The sequence below is a fragment of the Mucor mucedo genome, assembly GCF_025094135.1.
Source record: "Mucor mucedo strain NRRL 3635 chromosome Unknown EV154scaffold_29, whole genome shotgun sequence".
Lineage (NCBI taxonomy): Eukaryota > Fungi > Mucoromycota > Mucoromycetes > Mucorales > Mucoraceae > Mucor > Mucor mucedo.
This window is the reverse complement of record NW_026252313.1, coordinates 198,323-213,849: the sequence shown is the minus strand read 5'-3', so window position 1 is coordinate 213,849 and position 15,527 is coordinate 198,323. Positions and strand designations below refer to the sequence as shown.

General features: G+C 36.9%; 8 protein-coding genes across 8 annotated transcripts; 4 read left to right on the top strand and 4 right to left on the bottom strand.

The window, feature by feature from the left end:
* Positions 1-1,663: 1,663 nt before the first annotated feature.
* Positions 1,664-3,050, top strand: EV154DRAFT_461840 (pyridoxal phosphate-dependent transferase; the record flags this gene model as incomplete). Its single annotated transcript, XM_051597567.1, has 3 exons — positions 1,664-2,012; positions 2,083-2,617; positions 2,680-3,050. The coding sequence occupies exons 1-3, from the start codon at positions 1,692-1,694 to the stop codon at positions 3,048-3,050; spliced, it is 1,227 nt and encodes a 408-aa protein (XP_051459365.1). The 5' UTR covers positions 1,664-1,691.
* Positions 3,048-4,036, bottom strand: EV154DRAFT_503433 (emp24/gp25L/p24 family/GOLD-domain-containing protein). Its single transcript, XM_051600927.1, has 3 exons — positions 3,773-4,036; positions 3,582-3,711; positions 3,048-3,513 (listed from the first exon to the last, which is right to left on the bottom strand). Exons 1-3 carry the CDS (start codon positions 3,977-3,979, stop codon positions 3,251-3,253), a joined length of 600 nt encoding a protein of 199 aa, XP_051459364.1. The 5' UTR covers positions 3,980-4,036; the 3' UTR covers positions 3,048-3,250.
* Positions 4,037-4,903, top strand: EV154DRAFT_503429 (glycosyltransferase family 1 protein). Its single transcript, XM_051600926.1, has 3 exons — positions 4,037-4,501; positions 4,556-4,694; positions 4,745-4,903. Exons 1-3 carry the CDS (start codon positions 4,249-4,251, stop codon positions 4,851-4,853), a joined length of 501 nt encoding a protein of 166 aa, XP_051459363.1. The 5' UTR covers positions 4,037-4,248; the 3' UTR covers positions 4,854-4,903.
* EV154DRAFT_503428 (stretch-activated Ca2+-permeable channel component-domain-containing protein) lies at positions 4,904-6,978 on the top strand. The gene is made up of 2 exons (XM_051600925.1): positions 4,904-5,435; positions 5,497-6,978. Exons 1-2 carry the CDS (start codon positions 4,973-4,975, stop codon positions 6,555-6,557), a joined length of 1,524 nt encoding a protein of 507 aa, XP_051459362.1. The 5' UTR covers positions 4,904-4,972; the 3' UTR covers positions 6,558-6,978.
* A 70-nt stretch (positions 6,979-7,048) lies between these two features.
* EV154DRAFT_503426 (40S ribosomal protein S12) lies at positions 7,049-7,699 on the bottom strand (the record flags this gene model as incomplete). Its single annotated transcript, XM_051600924.1, has 3 exons — positions 7,049-7,144; positions 7,207-7,454; positions 7,526-7,699. Coding segments are annotated over 3 exons (439 nt in total), but the record flags the coding sequence as incomplete, so codon positions are not given.
* Positions 7,700-10,212: 2,513 nt separating this feature from the next.
* Positions 10,213-11,537, top strand: EV154DRAFT_561859 (uncharacterized protein; the record flags this gene model as incomplete). Its single annotated transcript, XM_051605702.1, has 6 exons — positions 10,213-10,240; positions 10,306-10,418; positions 10,528-10,628; positions 10,686-10,817; positions 10,950-11,211; positions 11,361-11,537. The coding sequence occupies 6 exons, from the start codon at positions 10,213-10,215 to the stop codon at positions 11,535-11,537; spliced, it is 813 nt and encodes a 270-aa protein (XP_051459360.1).
* On the bottom strand, positions 11,361-12,145 carry EV154DRAFT_503418 (uncharacterized protein). Its single transcript, XM_051600923.1, has one exon. It carries the CDS (start codon positions 12,089-12,091, stop codon positions 11,702-11,704), a length of 390 nt encoding a protein of 129 aa, XP_051459359.1. The 5' UTR covers positions 12,092-12,145; the 3' UTR covers positions 11,361-11,701.
* Positions 12,146-13,608: 1,463 nt separating this feature from the next.
* Positions 13,609-14,696, bottom strand: EV154DRAFT_503417 (uncharacterized protein). Its single transcript, XM_051600922.1, has one exon. It carries the CDS (start codon positions 14,353-14,355, stop codon positions 13,867-13,869), a length of 489 nt encoding a protein of 162 aa, XP_051459358.1. The 5' UTR covers positions 14,356-14,696; the 3' UTR covers positions 13,609-13,866.
* Between the last annotated feature and the right edge of the window lie 831 nt (positions 14,697-15,527).

Sequence of the window (15,527 nt, the reverse complement as noted above, 5' to 3'; positions counted from 1 at the left end):
TAGTTTGGACATCATATGACCCATACCTCACTGTTTACAAAGGTAAACACAATGCTGCGGAAGCCATATACTTTTAATCATCCTGACCTTGTCCTGACATAACCCGTCTCTTCTTTCCATTTTTTATTTTTGTTTTTATGCATAACACCATCCTTTTATAGGAAAGTAACAGATATTGTGAAAAGGTTAGTTAGCTTTTTTTCAAGAAGCGCTAAAATATCACTATCTCTTTTTTTAAAAAAAAAAAAAAAAATCAAAAAGATATATTTAAATTTTAGCAATAGTATAGTCAAGTCTAGTCTTCGCTATACAGCGAAGACCTCTTCGTTGCCGGTTGTAGACATTTTAAGGCTCTATCTTACAATCTTAACCATGATAGGGCATGAAATCGAGAGTACCATCGTTAGGACAAGGCCATGTGATCCGCTAATGATATTCAAATATGTAAAAACAAGGAAAAAAGGATTGAGTGGTTCCTAAAAACACGTAGTTATAAACATTATAAAGGATAATTTTAAAATTTATATGAAAAATATCGAAGTTTCACCAGATGTCGATCTATGTTATACAAATGATAGCCAAATTACTGATTTCATTAACTACATTTATCGACCTGCGGATGAACATCTGTTTGACTCACGGTATAAGCTGTCCATAGTATATGATATGGACATATTATCTATCTTATGCAAATTTACTGCCATATTTGACAAGAAGACTCTGCTCTCATTTAGTCAATGGCTGAACAGAAATGACATTAATTTGACTAATACTGAGCCAGGGATGAAGATTGCAAAGACCAGCACGCAGACCCGAATTTAAATCAGAGAGATTTAAATGTATTGCTGGATATTAGCTACTGCAAGCTTAAAAATAAGAACCAAGAATCAAACAGTACTGATTCCTGTTATATTATTGATTCTGTAACAAAAGAAATCGTGACGGTATTACCAAGACACCACGCATACATCAATGCTTTGAAGGAAGATAGATTCCAGGTAGTACAATACTGCCAGTGCGTCGAATTTCTTCTATCACGACCATGTCTTGTGTTAGATTCAATCACAACACATCCCATCATGTAAAGTATGTTTTTTCAGCGGGAATCTAGTTGCCGAAGTAAATATTTTTACAGTCGATTTAGGGTTATGTCAGGTACATTACTACTATGTCGATCATCCCCTTTTTTTTTAAAAAAAAAGGAAAAGAAAGCCAAGCTTTCTCGTTCCTAACAAAGGGTTGGTATGAGATACTAGTCGGTCGTATACAGGATCTTTGTTTCCTCTTGATAATATGACCCTATTTTACACCGAGTAGCGAACAAGTGCTGAGAATTATTTCGTCTTTTTGACACAAAAATGTGACGCGCATGTTTAAAAGAAAAGGATCCCGGCCAATAATATGTAGCCAATTTTTTTTAATTCAAAGATACACAAACAATTACCCATCGCAGTTGTTCCGTCAGGATCATCAGAACATTACTGATCGTGACACACATTGCTTGTTTGCTTGAATGACTCATTTCCCACGATTTCTAATAATTATGCAGCTCATATCTACTCATATAACATGCATTCATATACATACACACACATGAAAAGAAAAAAATAACGGACTTTTAATGATACGCCTATAAAATTAATCATTTGAAGATGGAAATCCCCCCTTCATCTCTTTTTCTTTCATTTGATATGACAAAAACTGACTTTGGTAAAAAGTTCCGCAAAGACTTTTCTTTTGAAGCCGATTACGTGCCTATTAATCATGGATCGTATGGCACTTATCCTAATGTCATCAAGCCTGTGATGAGAGAATTCCAAGATAAAGCCGAGCAACATCCTGATCGCTGGAGCAGATTTGAATCTAAAGAAATTATCAAGTCCAATCTTAAGCGATTGTCCAAACTTGTACATTGTGATGATTCTGACCTTATTTTTGTGCCTAATGCTTCCAGTGGTGTCAACACTGTTCTCAGAAGCTTCCCTTTTAAGAAAGGCGACAAAATCCTTCATGTAAGTATTTTTTTAAAAAAAACAAGAATCGACATAGTTGACTCATCTAAATTTTTTCTTTCTTTTTTAGTATCAAACTGTCTACGCTTCTGTCGACAAAACTTTGGCCTTTTTGAAAGATCACTATCAAGTAGAATTGGTCCGAATCCATCTTAATTATCCTCTCGAAGATGCTGAAATTATTCAGCTAACAAAAGAAGCAATTGACCAGGAACACGCTAAGGGCAATGGCAAAATTCGTATGGCTGTTTTTGATGCTTTATCTTCTCTTCCTGGTGTTCGCTTTCCTTTCGAGGCCGTCAATAGCCTTGTTCAAGAAAATGGCATTTTAAGTTTAATTGATGGTGCCCATGCTATTGGACAAGTGAGCTTAAATTTGACAGAATTAAACCCTGATTATTTTATTACGAATTGTCACAAATGGTTGTATTCCCCCCGTGGATGTGCTATCTTGTATGCACCCAAGCGTAACCAAGGTTTTATTCATCCTACAACTATTAATGCTGCTTACAAGTTCCATGCCGATAGTGCTGAGCATTCTAGCTTTGCTCAAGAGAATGCTCCCAACACCATCGATACTGCACCCTATTTATGTATTGATGCAGGTACGCTCAAAAGAGAGAGAGAGAAAGAAAAAAAAGTGCAACGTCAACTAAATCATTTATAGCTTTAAACTATCGCGAATCTATCGGAGGAGAAGAAGCTATTTGTAAATATACCCATGATATCGCTGTGAAGGGTGGTGCGCTTGTTGCTAAATTATTGGGCACGCAGGTGATGGAAAATTCTACAAAGACTTTGACAGCCAACATGGTCAATATTGAATTACCCGCCTTCAAAACTTCCAAAACGGATCCTGAAATTATGGCGTTCTTCTTGAACAAGTCCATCTACGAGAAGCACACTATGCTTTCTATCTACAAGAATAACAGTAAATGGTGGGTTAGATTATGTGGACAAATCTATGTTGATTTAGATGATTTCCAAAAGGCTGGAGAAGCTGTCTTAGCTATTATCAAAGAAATCGATGAGCAATAAATATAAAAAATGATGAATACATAGTATATTTATTTGACTTTTTTTTTTTCCTTCTTTTTCTCTTTTTCTGTTTGTTTAATCAATCAATCTCTTTCTCTTGAAGAAACGACGTAAATACAATATTTGCCAAGTACCGAGACCAAAGAGAGTGAACAAGGAAATAGTACTAAACCACTTGACACGCTCGTTTGTAGATTCTATCAAGAAGTAAAAAAATATTGAGTCTCTTGGTTTATCGTAACATGACTAAAATTACCGTTAGTGTCTCTTAATTTAGCTTCACGAGCCTTCAAGTAATTCATCTCATCCACAATCTCTTTCACTACAGTTTCCAACTTGCGAAGCTCGGCCTCGAGAGGATTGAGATTCTCGGCATTAATAACCTTTTGGTAATCGGCAGCTTCAGCGCCTACACTGAATTGTAAGGCAACGGAACGCTTATATTGATTACCTTCTTGGAAACCTATAAGAACAGCAATTTTAACCCATCTGTCACATGCACACACTTTTTTTTTTATATACAACGTTTACCTGCATCGAGAACATTAGTGAAGCAAACCATAACTTCACCATCGTTGTGAGTAGTGAAAGCGTTACGAAGTTCGCCATTGACATTAGCCTTTTTGGTGTAGATATTACGTGCTTCAGTTTCATCTAAAATCTGGTTGCATGATATGAATAACTGACAGTTTCCAAAACATTAGTCGTTTTTTTTTTGTTACCTCGAGATCAACGCGTTGGTTATAACCTTCACCGACGTTAACGGTAACAAGCACTAAAGTGTCTTTGGGGACATATTGGGAAAGACATTTAGTTCCATCGAACACATGGTCTGGAGTAACAGCAAGCAAGTCAAACTTAATTGCGGTTGCTACTGCTAAAATACTCGAGAGAACGAGCAAAGTAAAGAATGATGGCCGCATGTTCATTAATCTCTTATAAGATGCTAATAAGAAAGAAAAAAAAAAAGGAGAAAATAAAAAAGTAATCGCGTGCGGCCTTCTCATTGATTGATTTGTCGGAGTTGATCTCAGCAAGGTCTCGTAATATCCCATACAGCCAACGCTGCAGGGCCATAATCAAGGCATACATCATAGCGTGTCTTGAAATTACTACAAGAGTTTTTTTTTTTTGCATACACTTTTTCATAATAAAAAAAGTATAAAAGAGGATCGCTTTCTTATTTTTTATTATCTACATGTCACTATTCATTACTGTTGGGTCAACAGGTTTCGACAATCTCATTAGCCAAGTTACATCACAGGAATTTCTGACCTCATTAGTGAGGTTTGGCATAACAAAAGTACGCGTTCAATATGGCTCCTCCAATGATATATATGTAAAAAATATACAGGTATATGATGGTCCAAGAATCGATATAACTGGTTACAAATATAAGGCTTCAGTTACTGAGGATATGGAAGAGGCTGATATTATTATAAGTCACGCAGGTATATTTATCCTAAGCCCTGACCACAGCAACAACTGCTAAATCATTCAATCAGGATCAGGAACGATATTGCAAGCGCTTCGATTGAATAAAAAATTAATTGTGGTTGTTAATAAGGCATTAATGGATAACCATCAAAACCAGATTGCCCAAGCCATGGAATCCAGAAATTATGCCGTGTGCAGTGACATAGAGTAGGCAGTGTGTGTGATATCGTCTTATTAAGCTAACCCGTCTCTTTTAGTGATTTATTGAGTACGATCCAAAGAGTTCAAAAGACCTCCTTCGAGCTTTTTCCAGTTGCCAAACCCGAGATATTTGCGGCCATAGTTGATGAGCAGATGGGATTCTAAATAAATTATTTTTATCCCACAAAATAAACAAATTATGGTTCAGCCTCTTTTACTCTTTTTTTTTTGTTTTTCATTAGACTATTTAAGAAAAGAAAAGTAATCAGAAAGACCATTGAAGAATGACTTTGAAATGTTTATATGTGCTAGTAGCTATTATTTACTATACAAGTCTAGTTATTGCTCAGTCTACCACAACATTACTCAAGGATAATCAGATCTTGTCAAATTCGGTTGCAGCAGGTTCATACAATTACTATTATTTTTCAATTCCTGCAACAGGTCATGTCTTTGGTAAAAGGGCCTTTTCCAACATATTTTTATCTTCAAGTACCTGTAGCCAACCAATACCACCAAGCACCTTCAAAGATGCCATACCCTCTGTCGACATGTATATATCCCTCTCAAAAGATAACCCATTACCAGGTCCCGACAACGGCATTACAGTAACTGATGGCCTTCATGGACTATCGACTTGGACAAGCCCTGATTCTATTTCAGAGATCTGGATTGCAGTTGGGGCAACAGCTTTACCAAATACCTGGACAGGCAACTGGACATACGAAATTGGTGTTTCAACTAGCCGTAAGAAGCTCACACATTTTATCATCAATTTTGTTTACTTAAAAAAAGTAATATCCTATAGAAATAATGCACCCAGTATTTATAAATGAGAAAAGGAACATGTCAACACCTTTTTTGATTATGGAAGATACTGATAGAACAAATGCCTTGTTTACATCAAACCCGTTTACGGGATCTCCACCCAACTCTACGATTTTGATTACAGCAAACTTGCCAAAGGAGTTACAATACTCACTTTGTGCAGCCAAGTTATACGATCTTCCGAATTATACTGTCAACACATCAATTACTGAACGTGGGCCCTGGAATCTTCCTAGACATCAATTTATGGTCTCCAATCTGACACAAGATACATTATACTCTGCTTATCTTGTACAAAGTGTTGGAACAACATTAGGATTAACAACTCCAGTTTCTCTAAGCACGAAAATAGATGCTAATTGCCGAATTATTTATGATTTACCATTTTGTAACCAGGTGGCCTATAGTGTGCCTACCAATCCTGACACCTTTTCCACAGAAAACATATGGGACATTGCTACTCAATATGACACACAGGCACTAGAAAAATTTCAGCCTTTTGGAACTGCACTCTCCCAATTTAATTGCGACACAACTCAATACTCTCTTGTTCGTAATTGTACTGATTGCTATCGGGATTATAAGACTTGGTTATGTGCTGTGACAATTCCCAGATGTACGGATTCCACTACAAGTGGTGATTTGAGTCAAAATACAGATGACCTGCCAACGTCTCCTGCTCTTCGTGATATATCTGTGGGTGCCTCTAGAAATCCCTGGGTAGATGAAATAATGAAGCCGGGCGAATGGACCGAGCTTTTGCCCTGTATTGATTTGTGCTATCATGTAGTTCAAAGTTGTCCCCCTTTCTTGCAGTTTTACTGTCCTGGGGGTGATTTGGCAACAGTGCAATATGGATACTGGCAAAATGGATCTGCCTTGGCCAATGGCACGTTGTATCATTTCGATGTAAATAATCCCACTTGTAATCGTATGGGTGTAAACACATCCTTGTTGACAATTAGTGGCTCTTCACACTTACATATGCATGCTAGATTTATAATTATTTTGATCATTGCCGTTATTGTTCTCAATGTTTAATAAAGGCGGATTTACATGTTCATTTTATTTATAAATTAGAAGTTTCCTGACCACCAAGCAAGATTTCATGAACACATTTTCTTGAAGATTGCAAAATTTGCAAAAACTTGAAGGCTATGTTCAAGTACATCGTTTCATTAATGGAAGTATCGTCAATCACGCTCGTCAAGAAATTAAGGTTGTTTGGACTCTAATTTTATGATGATCAAGTATCTATTTAGAAAACAGATTTGCTTTTCCTGAACTGATTTGATTAAAAAAAAAAGGGGGGAGAAAGGTCCTCTCCACATAACACCGAGTGGTTTTGTCAGTGATCAGCAAAACATATCAGTTGCAACAGTAGTTGTGAAAAGACAAATCAAGAAATATGTAGCTTCAGAAACCACTTTGACGTAGACAATGTCTTTCCGTCATATACTTTTATAAAGATATCTAATTCCATTAAGTTTAAGTGTACATTAAAAAAAAAAAAAAAACTTGCAACAAATTAATTGTGTTGGTCAAAAATTGAAAGTATAGATTTATTAAAAACTATTGTTCTAAATTTCGAGGGTGGGAAAGATGTCAAATTTAACGGGTCTTGAAGTCTAAAAAATTAAATAAAAGGGGTTAATTGGATCCGTGAAAATAAAGGTTATTAAGTACTTACAATCCAAGAGGACGTTCATGGCCTCGGACTCCTCTCCGAAGTCAGTGACAGCAACACAAGAACAACCGACAACCTTACGGGCGTTACCCTCACGATCGATCTTACAGAGACCGGCCCATTCACCGAGCTTCTTAGCATCAGAGACCTTGATCAAGTTGATGTTGTGTTCGGCACAGAGAGCTTCAACGAGCTTGATGTATTCAGACTCGGTACAAGACTCAACGAGAACAGCCAAATGAGCTTGACGTCTATTTAGTAAAACAGGTACACAGTTAATTAAACTGCCTTCATTTTTTTTTTTTACAAGCCCATTATTTACCTGTCCAAAGCCTTAACGGCTTCCTTCAAACCACGAGCAAGACCATCGTGGACCAAAGCACGACGGAGGACTTCTTGGAGAGCATCCTCGACGGACATTTGACCAGCAGGGGCCTCAACGGCAACCTCAACTTCTTGGTTCTCAATGGAGACTTGTTGTTCTTCGGCAGACATACTAATCATAATAATAATAAAAATGGCGATTGTGTCAGCGAATTGCAATTATCAATACTATTCATCCATCCATCCAAGTCCAGTTCGCTCTTTGATGCTACTAAAGTTCGGATGGCATATGCTGAATTATACATACTTTGGTATTTGAAAAAAAGAGGAAGATCTCTATTGTCAGATGCTTCCATTGCCTTTGTGTACAAGCATCAGGCGGAGTATAGACCTATCGAGCCTCCTGCTCGGGATAGGCCCGGGCCGGATAATCAAATCTGAGTAAAAATGGCGTGCAAGACTGTAAAACAGTAATACAACGCGCAAAAATGTTGATTCGTGATCCGTGCACTGTCTACTGATGTTGTATCTGGAGACCTTCCCAAAGGCGCTTAAACGTAAAGCCAATGAACTATAGCTTAAGTTACTTTCAATACGGATTCGATTTTGCATAACTAGCAATAATTACGGTCCCACTTAAACTAGAGCTTACGCATAAACTGAATGGTTTCTTGTTACTGCGATATTCAAATTGATATCAAAGACTTAATATAACTTTAATTTGTAAAATTAAAAATCTACCATTAACATGCTCCCTCAATTTGAAACCAGTTGGTAGTGATAACGACAGGAATTTTATTACAACACAATCTTATTTCTCTGATGTATGTAAAAACATTGTTAAACTCTACAGTATAGGAAACTTTCTATCTGTAATATATCTCACAACGAATACATGTCACACCTATGTCTAAGAGGTGGAATTGATATGAACCCATTTAAAGAAAACACTCATTGTACAATTAACGCACGAGCATTAAAGGGCGGGTTTTTAATTGAAAAGGCAGAAGTAGATTTAGAAATCAGTTACATATGAAACATAGCTTATTGTTATATACAAGGAGCTGGTTGACCCATATCCGGCACTTCTAGTGCATTATAGTTTATCAATGACAGGGTCCTTGATTGGCTTCGGCAGCTACTCGACCAATCCAGGAACGATTATGAAATCTGATCTCAGTTTGACATATGAGGGAGCTGGTGCTGTGTCGAACCAATAGGAATGTATTCGCAATATGGTACCGTATAATACATAGGGTATATGTATTATAATTGAGTGACAAGATAAGAGTAATTATATTCGTGGAATTAGGCGTCAAATACGACATAAACCTTTTCTTAATCCAATTATGATTTCCCCTTCGTAGCAAAAAGGCAGGTGACTGAGATTTGAACGGACAATATTAGCATCGTCGTCTAAGGATGATATAGGCAGAATACACACATCATCTTGGGGAAATAACATCCCATGCTCCAAAGCATGCTTTTGTTTTTGCTTCTATCTTCCATGTGAAAAGCGACACCCCATCGAGTTGGGAGCTACGTTGCAATAATCTTCAAAAAAAACTAACTGGGTTTCAGGTCAAGATGTAACAACGAACATGATGTTACCTGTGGTACGGCCGACTCAAAAACCGAGAGATTTGATGACTGTGAGATTATCTTCATTGATGGTATCACTCTCCTCATTGTTGCTGCAATGCTCATATCTAAGTATTAAATGGAGGGCGTTTCTCATAAATGTAGGCAGGTTCGAAGCAGGAAGAGTTATTTTCAAACGAACAGGAGCCATGGGACCATTTTATACCCCTTCAGTCACGTTTATTCGGATATTTCCTTAGACTGCCATCACGGTTGTAGCATTAGAACAAATTGGTGCCATTGCAATGCCTACAAAAGAAACAAAGGACTTATTAACAGATATTTTTTATGTGTGTAAAAGAGTAGATTCAGACATTTGACCACAAAAAAAAAGAAAAAACTACTACTTGTTGACGGAATTGTCTAGAACTCCGTATTTTTTTCAAATAAACGTATTTTTTAGAATCACGCGATGGTTTACACGTCAATTGACATGCCATATCGTCTTAACTTCATAGGATGATCGATTTCACTGTCATTATAAGCTATTACTGGAACGCAGATATACAACTACCAAGTTTTGATTTGCTTGGGGGTTTTTTTGCATATGTTTCTATTTTAAGTAAAGGCTCAAACATTATGGATGATAAAATAGACAAATGAAATCATCCTGACATAAGCTTGTTTATCAGCCTATAAATAAAGCTGGTTCACACACTTTTTTTCCTCCCTTTTTCTTTTCCCTTAACATACTTCTTTTATCGTATGAAAGTAATCGATCACGTAAAAAGGTTTGTTTAGTAGTGACTCTTGTTTCTTTGAAAAGACACTAAATTGAAAAAAGATATATTGTGATATTGCGGCTGCGGCTAGTCTTTGCTATAGGAGGGCGACCTCTTAGGCAGGGTTCTTGAGTTTTTTGGAACTCACGTACAGTGAATAGCTGTGATTGGACTCTAAATAGTCGTAATGATACTGGCCTTCGATTTGTAAAGGAGTGTCTCTTCTTTTCTAGTACCACTCGAGTGATACTTTTTTTCATTGCCGGGTACCGTGAGTCTTTTGGGACGATCGTTGGGCGCTTTCCCTGAAGTCTCACATCCCATGATAGCAAAAGCAGCTATTTCAAGACGTAAGTATTATACATTATATTACTGTGACCTTTTCATTTTAAACCAGCTATATCCAATAGTTTAGGGATGAATAATATTATTGACATTTCGGATGATACAGCAGAGTCACACCTTGGACAACTGTCCATTGATGCGCAGTTACTTGCCAAACAGCTGTTCCCCACTCCAGCTATAGAAGTAACATCCTGCAATTGCGATGTGTTTAAAACATTATCAAGAAGGTAATTGGGTCATGTTACTAGAGATAGCAATGAAATTCAAAAAAAAAAAAAAAAATGTTTTTTAGTATAAGGCCGAGGAGGATAACGATGAGTTCCTTGACAAGGTGATCAATGAGGTAGATCGTGTCTCAAGCGATAAAATCATTAGACGTATCTATTCTCAAATGTTAGTTATTTTGTTTGGTTGCCAGCTTATACATAATTTACTGACTGTATTTAATAGTCTGGAAACACTTCGATATGACAGCTATCTTTACAATGAAGAAGAGAAAAACAGCGAAGCAGATTACATCATAAAATTGTATGGCCCCATCATGGAAAACCTTTTCAGGGGAAGCGGATGTCGATTGGTTTGGTAAGTTTTTATTCTTTTTGATCCTATCAATGTTTCTCTGTCGTCTTACAACATATATATATTTATTAGTAGGGGAGATACAAAGAGCCCAACATGCCAAACCGAGAATGTCTAGTCAAAATTGGATTTAAGGATTTTCGCTAGAAACATTACCAAATCACCTGATCTTTGCATTGCTGAGTATGCCAAGGAAGCAACACCAGCCAAGTACTTTTATGATAAAACCAAGATTGTGATTGCCACCCTAGTCCATCTGAAAGAACATATCAGCCGGGGTAAACTTACTTTGGATCAGGCAAAATTATTTGTAGTACCTTTTGTTCTTTGTGAGGGATTAGAAGCAGAAATCCACTGTCTCAGACTGGTTTCAGATGATTGGTGTATTGTTGAAAAGGTAAAGGATTTTGACCTTCCTTGCTCTGTGGAAGAAATAAAAAATGGAAAAATCGCTGAGTACGTATATCACCTGCGAACTCTGAAGGTATTGTATATTCGGTATTATAATTGTCTGGTATATTAATTAAGAAAAAACTCTTGATTTAGCAACTATGCCTTGCGTTGAAGAATCAAACCACCACAACTCGCCGAAAGTCTCGAGGAATGAGTAGTATCAGACAAGGCAGCAACTTCAAGAGCTTTCAAAAACGACGAATTTGGAGTGACTTGAATGAGAATGATTGGTTGGAAATCCAACGAATGCGGACGGCCATTTGTTTCTGAAAAACTTGTCTTTGATAGCCGTGGGTGATAGCAACAAACTGTTGGTAGACAACTGCCAGTTGGATTACTTCGCTCCCTTGGAGTCTGTATCTGCTCACATGACTGATAACCTGTTTTTATAAACATTTTGTATTTAAGAATGGTTTCTTCTTTGGCTTGAATCTTTAGCTTTCCATGTATGATACCGAAATATGCAATACCTTCAGAGTTCGCAGGTGATATACGTACTCAGCGATTTTTCCATTTTTTATTTCTTCCACAGAGCAAGGAAGGTCAAAATCCTTTACCTTTTCAACAATACACCAATCATCTGAAACCAGTCTGAGACAGTGGATTTCGGCCTCTAATCCCTCACAAAGAACAAAAGGCACTACAAATAATTTTGCTTGGTCCAAAGTAAGTTTTCCCCGGCTGATATGTTCTTTCAGATGGACTAGGGTGGCAATCACAATCTTGGTTTTATCATAAAAGTACTTGGCTGGTGTTGCTTCCTTGGCATACTCAGCAATACAAAGATCAGGCGACTTAGTAAAATATCCATAGGTTTTTCTCATAGACCATCAATACGTTTTTTGATTAATTTATTTTTTTCGTCCATAATAAAGTGGTATCCAAGTTCTAACAGTATCACTTTTGGTTTATTTTAATTTTGTTCTCCATGCGAAACAGTACGTCTAAATATAGGTTTGCCTCATGTAATTGAGGGAACAAACTAACATTATATAAAGAGAGCCTGTATATACCACCCCTCTTTTTCCAAATATAGTAATTACCACCCCTGTTCGGTCGCACCGGACAGTAGATGTCCGGTGGAAGTGGATCACTTAATACGCATTTATTAGGCTCAATTGTGGATCACTTTATACGCATTTATTAGGCTCAATTGTGGATTGCTTTATACGCATTTATTAGGCTCATTTGTGGATCACTTTATACGCATTTTTTAGGCTCATTGTTGGATCACTTAATACTTATTTTTTAGGCTCATGTATAGTGTATTTTTGGATCACTTAATACCTATGTTTTAGGCTCACTATATTTTCATACATATGAATCTTCCAAACATAGTTTGGTGATGAGATATTGGTAAATGGGAGAGACATCTTCAATATATTGTACATAGGCAAAATCTGGTCTTCATACACCATCAGACGTATCCCATAAAACCTTAAGGTTTTCAAAAAGGTCCTTACTCTCCAACATAGCCCACTCAGCTCTCTTCTTGGCTTTTACCGCCTCATAACTGATTTGTTTCCTTATTTGCTTCTTAAGTTTTTTTTCGTCGACTCTCAAAACGGAATTTCTATCGGCCTTCTTTTGCTGCTGGCGGATACAGTATGCAAGCCTTCCACCTTGGTCAGGACGCCCATGCTTGACACCAACGATTACAACATGGTGTTTGACCTTCAAGTGCTTGATCAGGGATGATCTCGAGTTGAACGTCTTATGGCACTTACCACATGTCAGCTTGTCTTTAATTAATGTGTCATCAACATCTTCGACATCAACTTCCTCAAGTGATACTTCATTCTTTGACTGGTTCAATTTTATGAAGAGTATCTCGATTAAAGGATTTCTTGGGGCTACTTCTACTCTTTTAGGAACAATAAGACTCTCGCCTTCAGCAATACTTTCTTGATTGTTTATTTATATAATCGTTGTAAATTGTAAAATGGAAAAAGCAAAATGGTACCTAAATCCCCCCCCGCCCCTCCTCAAACAATTATTCGGACCTGGTTCATAGGCCTAAAAAATAGGTATTAAGTGATCCAAAAATACACTGTACATGAGCCTAAAAACTAAGTATTAAGTGATCCAAAAATACACTGTACATGAGCCTAAAAACTAAGTATTAAGTGATCCAAAAATACACTATACATGAGCCTAAAAAATTAGTATTAAGTGATCCAACAATGAGCCTAAAAAATGCGTATAAAGTGATCCACAATTGAGCCTAATAAATGCGTATAAAGTGATCCACAATTGAGCCTAATAAATGCGTATTAAGTGATCCACTTCCACCGGACATTTACTGTCCGGCGTGACCGAACAGGGGTGGTATATACATTTTCTCTATATAAAGTGATATTCAGTTATGGATCGGTTAAGTTATACAGTAAAAAGACCAAAGTTTATTTAATTCGATTTATTTTGATTCAGAGCGTGTGGCTATGAAAAGATCCCTTTGCTCGTTTTGGCAACAACGAGTATCATTCCACCGAGCCTTTGGCATTCGTTTTGTTTTTGACCTTGTTTTTGCTTAACGGTAAGCACTTGACTGAAGAAGCTTGCGAGATCTTGATGATCATGTTCAATGTTGCTTTGCAGATCACGCCATTTTGAGTGTTGAATGCGATGAAAATCTATCAAATAGTCCTTTATCGATGCCTCTGTCATAGCAAGATGGCCATTTCATTTTGCCTTGGTTTTGTTCCATGAAATCCTTTACAAATTGCAGGTCCTTTGATTCGGTGGTCTGGACAGGTGTAACAGTAATATGCCCCTCTTCCCCTATACATCGACGCTTGAAATTTTCTGAAAAGCTAATACCGTCCTCGGCGTATTTTTCTATCCGTTTCCTTGATACCTCATCATTGCAGTTGTTATTATGGATGATTTTCTTGAATTGGGATGTCATGGCATCGCAATATGATTCAACCTCGGTATCCCTGAGTACTTTATTCTCAGATTCAATGGTGAATATTCGGTAGGCTGTGCTGTAAATTTTTCGTAGAGTTGGATCCATGTATTCATCTAACGCAACTATGTGTTTTTCTTGTTGTGTTAAAAAATGGATCAATGCAATTAACTTTGGCATAGGTACTTGGATTGACGATGCGATCGAGTCAGCGTTGTATATGTACACCTGGTCTGCCCAAAGCGGACTGGGCAGTGTATAATATGGGTCTTTTTCGTTCTTTGTGAAGTTACCGTCTCGAAAACGTTTGCTGGAGAACCCTTCAATGTTGATGACTTATACCAAGCTTGGTAAAAAGAACAAATCTTGCAGCACCATACACTCTTACCTCGCCATCATCAAGCACCAGCACCACCGAGCATTCCCTCATCACCAAGCATATCAATTGGGGGAATCCTTGTTTGATCAAGTACTTAAAAAAATAAAAAATCACATGATGTAAGTACTAGAGTAGCCTTTGTTGCTACGATGTACTGAGATTAAGCCTTTGTGAATCTTTGAAAGAGGATATTGTCTACACCTACGTATTTTTGTAAATTTTTCTACGTATTTTTTTGATTCACGTGATCCGTTCTTTTTTCTTACCTACTTTTGATCTTTGAAAAGACCTAGCATAAGTGGGAGTTTCAGCGCCAGTGAAATACCACTACCTTTATCGTTTTTAGTCTTGCACAAACGACGAACCACCGTATTTTCTTCCCCAATGTTTACAACTGGGAACGGGGAAGTATTGCTAATGTTGAAAAGACTAGCCGTAGCCGTGATAATAAAAAATGGGAGTTTATCCTTTTTTTTTAAAAAAAAAAAAAAAAAAAAAAAAAAAAAAAAAAAAAAAAAAAAGGTAATATTTTAGTGTTTTTATAGAAAACAAAAGTTGTTATTAACTAACCATTTCCCAATATTTAATACTTCTCTTTAAAAAGATGGTTTTATACAGCATAAGAATAAAAAAGAATAAAATGAAGAGAAGAAGGGATGGAAAAATTGTTTGAATGGTTTTTTATTTGTAGACTGATATTAAAAAAGCCTTCGCATGCATCAGGATGATTCAAGTGCTTATTTAATCAGAGGTGAGTTTTATTTATAAACTGATAAACAAGGGCTGGCTTACGTCGGGATGATTTAATTGTATACGTAATCACCCATTTACACGCCTAGAATAAACAATACCATTTATGATATATTGGGGGGGTCAAATAAACATATAAACATCGGGTACCATTGGCCCAGAGTTTTTTTCCGTCAAAAATAGAATGTTGTACGATATTTTGGTGTTTATTGTTTGTCCCCCC